The sequence below is a fragment of the Diadema antillarum genome, unplaced genomic scaffold (assembly GCF_040938485.1).
Source record: "Diadema antillarum isolate AM-2024a unplaced genomic scaffold, OU_Dant_1.0 scf00000111, whole genome shotgun sequence".
NCBI classification, from domain to species: domain Eukaryota; kingdom Metazoa; phylum Echinodermata; class Echinoidea; order Diadematoida; family Diadematidae; genus Diadema; species Diadema antillarum.
The window spans coordinates 1,450,890-1,462,814 of NW_027271000.1; the positions used below are offsets into that span (position 1 = coordinate 1,450,890).

Consider the following 11,925-nt stretch of genomic DNA (forward strand, 5'->3'; position numbering starts at 1 on the left):
ATAACGTCACAAAATGTTTTTGTCTTCTTTATCCAGCAATGGCTGCACCAAAATTTTAAAAATTCATATTTTTCAACGGATTTTTTTTCCAACCTTCGCGGTTACGTTCTGTTGATACTGCTGAATTCCCTCAATTTTTTTCCCTTCCACAGGGTGTTTTATTTATACACATATTCAGAAAATGACATTTACAAATAATTTTTTAATACAAAACAGAATGAGAATCAAATAATGATTCAATCATCCACAAAAAGTGGCCTACTGCACTTATACATATAATAACAAAGTTTCTTTAACTTTTTTTACAACATATAATTTATATTATTCTACTTTAAACACTTTCGGTGAATTTCTCCTCTCTCTCCCTCTGTTTCTCTCCCTATCTCTTCCGATAAGTTCATCATCACTAAGCCATGGTTGTGTTTCACATAGTTTGTCCCTTGAAAGGGTCTATGATGGGTAGTGATGAGGAATCGGCAGGTTAGAGTGCCATGACAACCTGTCTTCCTCTCATCGGTCAAGATGAGAAAAAAGAACATCAATGAGGTCCAAGGGATCGAGAGAGTCGTGAATGGTATCACGCTCTCTGTAGCAATGATGCTGGTTTAGAGTGGGTTACTTTTCCTTTCATGGTTTGTATAGACTAAGTATGTGGACTAAATGTGTGACTACATGATGGCTTTCAAACTCCTGAAGTCTGATCACGTGACAATGGATACATACTGCATTTCACCCCGAAGATATAAATAAATAAATAAATAGATAAATAAAACTCCATCGGAAATTCGTCATTTTCTGTTGTTTTATATATACTGTATATATATATATATATATATATATATATATATATATATATATAAATAGCATACATACTTATGATACAGGCCGGCAGTGCACGACAAAAGTTATAGTGCACGCAAAATATAACGATTGCAAACGATAACCCACTATCGATTTGATATCGGTTTTTGCTCCCTCATTTTAATCATCGAGTACTTGAATCCCGCACCTTATCAACGCGATTGCGCCACAACCGCGATATATTTTGCTCGATATTATCGTTATTCTCAATTCTCGCAGGCTGGCTATGCCAGCAACTTATCTGTGTGATGGGACTAGACTTTCAGCTGTAGATTTAAACATGGAAGCTGAAATGAACAGGTTCGCTACTTTTAGAGAGACTGATCTATATAAACAGTATCTTAGACAATAAGGACACAAAGGATGCCATCAAATACGCCCTACGAATTTTGGACTCCTACTGTTCTGAAAAAGGAATCAATCCGACGGATATTACTGAGCAAGTCAACCCAAGATTTGTGCCGCTTTCTCCGTACATTCTACGTGGAAGTGCGCCGTGGAAATGGGCAGCGTGTGGGCAGTGTGTACAGTATACGCTAAGCGCTCTTTGATCACGCTACGCTATGAACTTTACTACGACATTCACAACACACTCTCGGAATCCGCATGTGCAGCAATGGGGCCTGGCACGAGCCTTGTGTTTAAATCCAGTAGATCCCTAATCCTACAAAACATCATCTAGTCCTGGTCCTGGACCCACAGTGCAGTAAGTAGGGCGTCTAACGTGTTACTGTTAGTTGACCTATTGTAGGCCTGTGTTAACTAGCTCTGTCGCTCGTAAGTGACGTACAGTACAGTGTACGTAGATCTAGTATAAAAACGTTAGGCCAGGACCCCTAGGGCCCTAGACCTAACCTATCGTAGGGCTAGCTAGAAAACGTTAGATATAACCACGTAGACCCTAGACTCTATAGTTGAATTTGGATCTTCAGGATTTTGTCTACACAGGTTCAAAGAAACTGGTATTATTGCTTGTGTAGACACGTGCAAGGAGGTGCAACTGTTAGAAATGATCTAACGCTAGGCTTATCTTGCCTGGGTATGTATGCTATTTTATATATCACATAGTGCATGACATCTTATTGCACTATAACAAGTACCAAGCACCTCCAAATTCTGAATTTGCCCTCAGGCAATTATATTCAATTCGGCCTGCGGCCTCATTCAATATAACTGGCCTTCGGGGCAAATTCAGAATTTGTCGGTGCTTATATTGTTATAGTGCATTCAGCCTCATGCACTATATATATAATATATATATACCCTGCCTTTTACGCCTTTTTTGATCAATTCATTTTCAAGCTCTGAATATTGAAAAAGTAAAATGATATTACGTGAAATGAAACTATAAGTCACTAATTTCTGCAGGTAGAGATAGGTTTAACACGCAGTCTTTTACCCATACTTACGAGTATTATGAGGAGTAGGAATTGTATCCACGTCTACCTCTCTACGAGAGTATCTACTTTTCTAGGCCTACAAAATACAGATGATATCATTAATGGTGGCAAACTACTTGCCAAGGAGGCAGGGCCATTATGGCTTAGACATGTTAGAGTGGAAGTAAAGTTACCATTTACGTCCAGTGATATAAAAAAAAAGAATAAACAAAAAGATGCTACTCTAAATAAAACAGAGGTAAACAACTCTGGCGAATTAAAAGGAGAATACAAGGTATGATACGAATGATAAGATGCGAAAGCATTTCAATCCAGGACAGCAACATGCATCGTTATGAACAACAGTTACACATACAGGCCCTGAATGAGCATAAACAGCTTACCGTTGCTCAGAATTTTGGCCGCCGAACCGCGAAGTTCGGCGGCAACATACTTACATAACTTTTCTCATAAACTCTCTTTGTATCACCCTGTTACCACAGCAACACCTATATTATTGTGATATTTATGATAAGATTTATAATTGTGGCTTGAAATGGACTGGAACTTGACTTCAAGAACATGAACGACACAAAGTCATCCAACAAGACATTCAAAACACACTTGTAGTTATAATTTGTTAACAAATTATTGATTATTTTTTTCCTTATTGTTCTTGCTGGACCTTTTAGAACTCCTGAATTCCGCGGAAGGGCGCAAACATTGGAATGCCATTACATTACCAAAATTTCACAAGCGGCTAATGAGAACGGCATTTTAAAACACCAATGAGAAAAAAAAGACAATTGAATTTCAAGGTTTAGCTATGAAACAAAAAGAAAATTACCAATTTATTTGTTAGTGGATTCCGAGAAAATTCAGCAGTTCAGAAACGAAATATAAAAAGGCATTATGTATAAATGACGTGTATCACTTTGAAGCTGTGTTGCTATTCGCATTTCGTATTAAACATTTTCCGAGACTTATTGATACCGGTCTGTATCATAACTTTTAGTCGTGTTGATCCGCACTCTACTTTGCCATACTTGCAATGCAATTGCAGTGGAGGACACAACAAGAATACAAGATAGATTCGGTGATGTTTCGATTGAGTGCATAGCAATGCTTTCTTTATTGTGTGTATATTTCTTTCAATCACATGATTCCTATGTTTTCTCAATTTTACTGTGCGGCAAACTTTCCTGAAATCTTTCGTACTTAATCTGTGTAAACTGCAATTGAAAGATATAATGACAGTGTCATGAATAAGCTGTGCCTGGTGGTTTACTACATGGAACTTGTCAAACAAATTCAACGCTATATGGAATTTGTTGCGTGGAAACCATGTAAACATGCTACATATTGTGATAACAGTTCTTATATATCCAGGAATTCTGTAAAGGTCGGGCGCAACTAATATTTCTGTTGCCACTTCCGGGATTCACTTTTTTTTTTCTTTTTTTTTCTTTTGTTCACTGCTTTAGACAGTATGATTAGGGCCTATAGGTGAAGAAATCTTCATTTCAAATATGTTACGCGTCACGATCTTACAACGTCATAATGTCATAGATCAAAAAGCTTAAGATCAAGTAACCATTACAAGATACAACGTTTAAAGACAGCCATTTCATTAGTTGCAGACATGCATAATCGTCACACTGTACACTGTATATTGTGGGCTTTTTTTCTTTTCTTTTTTTAGCAAAAATTGTATATGGTAGCATGTTTTGTGATACAACAGACCCGCATATATGCATCAATGTGATATCTTGAACACTTTTTTTTTTTAAAATCACTTCTCCCAAAGGTAAACAGGGCCTTTCATAGCGAAATCCAAATTTATCAAACTTTATCAAAAATGGAATTACCACAAAAACAATTCATGATTTGTCAGCTCAAGTATGGGACGAAGATATGCTATACTAACACTCACAGGAATTAATTCGGTTTGTGCTGATAACTACAAGGTATTTCGTCTGTGTGTTTTTTTTTTTTCTGCTATTCAGAAATTCTTTGTTTTCGATCTTGCGTCTACGAATGACTGACCAGTATAAACATGTTTCGAACATTCGACCACTTCCACACTAATAGAATTCCCTTTAAATCGTATTGGATACATGCCCATGACGTCAGCTCCATTCAACGATTCAATCAGGAGGCATTTTGAAGCTCGTCAGAGGCCAGGCAGTAATTTGTCGATAGGTGGCGCTGTATATATACAATGATAACGGCATCACTTCATCATAGCTCGTGGATATTGTTTTTGTTTGTTTTTATTTTTATACGATTAAAAATAAAAGCGCTATCAACGTCAGGGCTGTTTTCCAATGAGTCTGTATATCAGTTCACAGCATATTATGAACCAACACAATACAGGAAGAAAAAAAAAAAAACATTGACAACATTTCATAAAGAGAAAGAACGTATTGGCAGAAAACAACAACAAACAAACAGCAACAGAGGTTGACTAACGTAAAAAATACACAATCGTAATTATAGAAAAAGGGAGATAAATGGAGAATGTAATCATTTGCAATATCATACTTGCAATCATGTGAATGAACATATCCGAAGGGGAAAAAAGCTAGACTATTTAAATAAAATAATTATCATGAGTTATACAAATCTAACATTACCCGGTTAAAATGGGAGTTTGGTAGAATGTGTGATCAATCATTTGTCAATGTATGACAAATATCAATAGTACAAACAAGAAATTGTCCTTCTTGTTTGTTTGTTTTTAATCTTCTTTCTCTATCTCATTTGATATGACGTAGGAACAACCTCCTAAAAGGAAAAGACAGATAGTGCTTTAAATATTTTTACAAAGTATTTTCCGACTATCCAGTGAGGAACTTTTACACCGACAAGATCAGAGACGATACTACATCAGGTCTTAAATGAAGCAAGCACATTTTTCTTACAGGGTCTTATTTGAACATACACCACCATACTATGATACGACAAAGAGATAAATGACATAACACTATAACATAAATTTCAGCTAAGATAACATGATACAATGTAATAATAACATTTCGTAGCAGTGTTACAGTATGATGAAAATGTGACAAATATAGAAATGCAGTGTATTATTACATAAAGCACACAACCGATTATAATCAACAAACATGCATGAACCTTTATACATGTATTAACAATATCGATGTACGTCGTAACAATACGTCGATGTAGGGCAATACTTTGTCAATAAGTTGCAATATCGACGAGAATTCCAGCAATGATATGAACTCTTGAATAAATTTCATAATTAACATTGTCACTGATTGGCGAACCATGGATTCTGCATACAGTTTTGAGGAACTCCAGATCAACCTCCACATCTTGCACTCACATGATGTTTCCATACTGTATACTTGGAATTCACTCCTCTAGTATATGACATTACAATAAACATGACAAATTTTCTCAAGTACTAGACTACAATACATCCAAGTAGAAGGATGATGAAATGAAAGTAAAAAAAAAAGAAGGATAGAGATAACAGATTGAGGGGTCTGGTTCAATTGATTCCTGTCACTGACTGATGGCATATTATCAATTCTGTACATATATGATATACGTATAATATCACATTAATGATTAATATTCAATTCTGTACATACATAATACACGTATAATACAACATAAAACCAATTTTGCTGTAACTCTTGGTCGAACATCCGCTTTGTTCTGTTGATAGAAATCATATCGCTAAATTCCAATTCGAATTACCCCCCCCCCCCTGTTAAAGACAATGAATTTCATGAATGCATTTCACCAACAACCATTTTCAATTATAAGAATAATGTACATTCATGTAAAATGACAGTGCAATGAAATGATATTACAGATAAGAGCATGACGGGTTTGTTTTAATTTGTAAATCTATGCATGTGCAGTTATACTTGTACTCTTACGTCTGGACATCTTACAGTAGGCTCTACTGGATAAACAGGATGGGTTTGATGACATACGGTTTGCTATAGTATACAACGAAAATAACGTTTTTACGTTTATCTATACATTATAATACGATTAGTCACACGAAGCATATCTACATCTTATACACATGCAACAACATGGCAGTGAGTTGATTTGCATATTTCTCCCCTGAGTAAAGACTCAGGATATTCTGTTACTGTTCATAGTCATTTAACGCAAGAACTTCTCTTGAAGGGATAACGAAGAACAGCAGAGAAATTGCAACTTCCTTAATCAGATATAAAAACTTGGTAATGAGACAAGTGCTTTTTTTTTTTCTTTCAGTCAATTTTATTTGTGTGGTCAATTGGTCAGTCGACTACTTTACTTTAGAGATAGATTCCGCCTAGCCACGATCCCATCTCTACCTTACCATCTGGTGCAACTGCACTGATGTACCCAGTGATACCTTTGACAGGGAGCTGTAGTCTGCTCTCAGACCCCATGGATATCCTTCCAGCTCTACAAAGCTCATTGACCTTTACGGAATGAAATCTTACGGGCTTGCTCTGACACACAAGATGGGTCGTCAGGATCATCTCGTCTTACAACTATACTCATCGATTAAGCTCGTTACAGTACTACGATGTTGTGTGTGTATTTTTTCTTTCAAGCTGGTGTCAAAAGTGGTCAAGCACAGTTTACCTTGAGACCTTATTTAAGCATACACAACATACTGTAATGATATATACGAAATACCACATGACTCTATATTATAGGATAAGATAGAAAGCTATTAAATAGAGGAAAAACAAGTCAGTACTATACTTCAAGCATGTTTCTATGAACGACGTGCCGGGACATCGAACGGAGTTCACGTGTACATGCGAGGAAAGCTAAGATCCAAGTAAACCTGCTGTGTTCACTTCAGAGAGCTCCGCGACAATGACGCCCTCTACAGTGCTTAAACACGTTGATTACATAGTAATGACAATCATACAACCTGAGAAGCCCTTAGTAATCTGCACCCTGGATGGATGGATACGCCGACAGTATTCATTGTGTTTTGATGTTGGGTTCACTGTTATAAACAATATGTTTCTGTATCATCATTGTCACTCAGAGGCATCCTATGATACATACGTAATACTTACTTATTCGATAAGGGAGACTCATTGATTATACGAAGTGGCGCAAGAGGTCAACAACGGCATGGTGAAAACTACATACTATCATCAGGAGAAGACATGCAGGGAAATAATATGCAAGTTATGCTCCTTCTAGGAAAGATGCCCTCCAATGTCTTTTATTAAGCATATCGTTGTACTTCAGTAATGATTGATAGATAATGTCACTGGCAGAATCTTGGTTTGTGAGGTTTCTGTGGGGGGATCCAAGTAATCTGAAGAAACATGGTATGTTATCATAGATATTTTAAAGTACATGGCAAAAAAAAAAATACAAGTCAACATGCATTTCCATTGCATAGTCCCTTTAAGCAATACAAAACTTGTTTTATCATACCAAAGTCGTATATATATGATATCTTTGTTCTTTAGGTCGTTCAAATTTCATGTCGTAATTCTATCTATGATCACTTCTTCACCAAGTAAACATGTCAAAGTAAGAATAGCTATAATGATACATTCCAGCGGTATTTTGTACTGAAGTAGGGTCAACTATTCAAATGAATATTTTCTCATGAATTCCTACAAAAGAAGTAATATTCATAGAGATTGTCAAGTTATATGCTATGAAAATATGTAGAGTCTGTCACGGATGCGGAAAGCTATCTCACCACTCTGAAACTCTGATAGAAAGCACCAGCCGTAAAAGAGACTAAAGCTGAAATAGAGAGGGGCAGATGCGGGGGCTTGTGTACCTAAATCGAAATCCGTAATGAGATTCCGAACGTGCTCCAATTCCCCCGTGTATCGGTCGATACTGAGAAGACCCTCCCTACTCACCCAGGCTACAATGACCGAATCATCTCGACAAACAGCTGGGAAAGCAAGCATACCCTCCTTTTCCAGAACATTCTCCTTATTCCTCCTACTATCCAGGCACACGACATTAAATCTTCTTTTATCTGTCAGTATCAGGTTTTCATTGGTTCGAAATGAGAATAATTGGTAAGGTAAACATGTACATGTATGACACATTATTTCCCTGATAGCCTTACCACCCTGTGGAGTAAACACGTGAATCGTTTCGTGTCGCGAACAGCCCAAATAGATATTATCACCGCTACCAACTGTGAGACCATGAAAACTATCATCCATCGTCGGGAACTCGACATTGATCTTCTCCCACTGTGAAGTGTACAGTGACATCTGTTTTTCTCTACGTTCTCTTTCAAACCTTTCAAATACGACACATCGACCATCAGACAGGAATCCGATACTTTCACACTTGACATCCTTCAGCACCATCTCCTGCAACTCGCCACTAGAGGAGTAGAGCAAGATTCCACCTTGAGACGTTCCCATGGCCATCCTACCATCTGGTACAGTAGTCATACACTCAACGCAACCTTTGCCAGGGAGCTTTATGTTTGCTTTCAGATCCCACGGATAATCTTCAAACTCTCCGAGACAAAGTTCATTAACTTTTACCTGTTTTCTGAATAAAATCTTCTGAGCTTGTTCTGTCACATCTCTCGGTGATTGGTCGTCAGGATCATCTCGTCCCAGAAGGCTCTCCAAGTTCTCACACAGCGTGTCGTGTGCTAATATGGCGTCTCTTTCCAACGGTACCTTCATACCGTTAGCTATCAGCTCTTCCACTGTCTTTATGTGAGTGAGTGTTTGACGACTCTCTTCCGCCATGACTTCTAAATCTTTCTCGAATTTTTCAGACCATCGCTCGACTTGACATTTCAACGTCTTTTTTCTCTCTGACAATATTTGCATGCATTCATCGTACGTCTTGTCAATGTCATCGCTGAGCTTTCTCATTAGATCCGTTGTTATCTTACGTTGCAAGTCTATGGACTCAATGTGTTTTTCAACTGTTGCTTTTTTCAATTTCGCTTTTTCTTTTAAGTCATTGATATTATCCAGTACTTCCTCCTCGTGGATAGATGCCTCGACCATATCATGCCCCTTTTGCGATTGCTCTAACATCTCGCATCGAAAGCAGACATACTCTCGACATCCCGGACAGAAATACTCTGCATATTCATTAGGGTGCTTCTTACACTTCTGTCGCCTCGTCAGAGTAACTTTTCCTGAGACCACCTCCTTTATGGCCACCACTGCGTGATTAGAGAATATTTTCCATTTAGAATGGTCATTCTTACAGGATGTACACATATTAACCCCACAGTCCTGACAATAGGACTCAGGTGGGGGTTTTTCTTCCGTTTCACAAACTGAGCATTTTGGACTCTTGGTTTTCACTTCGTCCACAAGAGAACTCAAAGGTATGTTTGTTGGCAACTTATCCACATCTCCACTTGGAATTAATGTTTGCTTCCTGCACACAGGGCATGTTACAATGTGTTGGTCCGGCTGAATTTGAAAGACACATTCCAGACAGTCTTTACAGAAAGTGTGAGAACATGTCAGTGATTTTGGTTGGTCGAAAAGTGTCAGACAGATAGGACATTCCAGATTCTGGCTGCTGATTTGATGGAACGTTGCCATGGTGTTTATCTGCAGTATACAAGAAACAGAAACACGAAGCGGTAAAGATATTTCTAATAGTGACAGCAGGATTAGGGAATAAATTGTGTGTTAGAAAACGAAATTGACAGCTATGGGTGTTTAGGTATCTTTTGAATTTGTAAACATAAAGTAACAAAGCTCGTTAAACGTACCTTTGAAATCATAATGAATCTTTATAAACTTATGTTTACAAAGTACGCTTTACTTTACAGTTTAGATTTGTTGACTTATATCTGGCTCATTAGTTCGACATTTTTATTGCAGAGATCACAACTTGTTTTCCGTTACGTTCCTAAATGATGGTGCGAACGCAACATATATTGAAAGTAGTCTTAGCTGGAAGACCCTAAACGAGTATCTAGCAAGAAATTTGATTCATTACGTAAGCACTCACAAAATGGTAGGATGGTGTAACCATGTATTGGATGAATAACTCTTTGCCAATTAACGTTTCACAGTGGCCTAAATAATTCAGTAATAGGTGTTGAGGTGAAATTAAATTGTCTCAAATTAGATTAATTATAATGATACCGCCCCATATAGCTAAAGGTGTGCTTGGCAGTTGAAGATAAGGATGTCTTTTGGGTTTAGTTTTCTTGTCTTTTCATGGGTGTCAACACAGACGGTGCATCGAGGAAAATCTACAAGGAATGGAACGATTATGTGTACTACGAGCTTTGTTATTACAAGTTTTGAAGTTTTAGGTTGATGGGAAAGTGTCGAACACAAGCGACACTTGACATTCTGGCTGCTGATTTGATGAAACGTTGTCATGGTGCTTGTCTGAATACAACAAACAGAAACGCATATTAGTAAATAATAAAAAAAATGACTTAAATGGTTGTCGTCGAAAATAAAAAGGCAGATTGAAAGCTATTTATATGCATGTTTATGAGTCATGTTTGCATGTGTTAAACAACATGTAGTAACAAGTCCTAATCAGGGAGGTGACTCCCCGGCTTTATAATCAACAATTTCGTACGGTTCGTATGCTTCGTATGCTTACCAAGTATGCTGCACTTCCGGGTCTGGTTTTGCTGAGTTATATTTGGCTCCTCAAATGTGCGTTCAATGACGAAATAATCACAACCTGTTTTCCGATAAGTTGCAAGACTGGTGCGTAAATAAAATAGATTGAAAGTTATCTTACTTTTAAGACCCGCGATGAGTATCAAGAAAGAAAGTGGATTCATTACGAAACACCCACAAAATGGCGGGATGGTGTAAACAGGTATTGCCTAATTTGCACTTTCACTCTGAACTTTCTGTCGTGACCTGATATTCATTATTCATAGTAGCGGGTTTTCCCCACATGCTCATACGACATTACGCTCAATGCCTTATTGTGATACTGCCCTCTATAGGTAAATGTATGCTGTCGAAGTTTGAAGATTAGTATGCGCTTTGGGGTTTTAATAGTTTGCTTGTTCTTTGAAAAGAAAGTAAACATATCGACAAAAATCTAGAGAAAATCGAATAAATTTGCCGATGTGTTGCTTTGCTTTCGAAAGTATGGTGTCTTATTGGCGGTAAATGGGGGAAACAATGACGGACAGAAGAAAATGTGGGTGTATATTAATATCGTAAAACTTACCCTAACGACCCCCCCCCCCTACATGCACACACGGACACAGACACACACACACACACACACACACACACACACACACACATACTGTCTGTTTGAAAACGTGTGACCGAAATATAAGCAGGATCACTCCTTCGATTAACAAATGCAACAAATGAGGTAAAATAAAAACATTGTAATGAGAAAGTAAGACAAAATGTGGTAATTCAAACTTCGAACCATTTAAAACAGCAAGAAACTGCGCAACTTTTCTATATACATTTTCTGTATGTTAACGTCAATCAATATTGTCATCTAAAATGATACCTAAAAACTGAACTGATTTACACTAAGTTATGGGTATTCCATACATTTCTTATGCCATTTGTTAATTGCACATTTCTCTTTTCTTTTGAAATAATATATAATTAGTTTTATCTACTTTTCATGACACATCATTGCATTCAAACCAGCTCACAATATTAAACGAATTATTACTTACATTGTCATATAGAAATATCAATAT

The 11,925-nt window shown here is 37.2% G+C and overlaps 1 protein-coding gene across 1 annotated transcript; it reads right to left on the minus strand.

Annotated features, from left to right (window-relative positions):
- Window positions 1–7,915: 7,915 nt before the first annotated feature.
- On the minus strand, window positions 7,916–10,865 carry LOC139719504 (uncharacterized). Its single transcript, XM_071630921.1, has 2 exons — window positions 10,839–10,865; window positions 7,916–9,820 (listed from the first exon to the last, which is right to left on the minus strand). Exon 2 carries the CDS (start codon window positions 9,809–9,811, stop codon window positions 7,916–7,918), a length of 1,896 nt encoding a protein of 631 aa, XP_071487022.1. The 5' UTR covers window positions 9,812–9,820; window positions 10,839–10,865.
- Window positions 10,866–11,925: the final 1,060 nt, after the last annotated feature.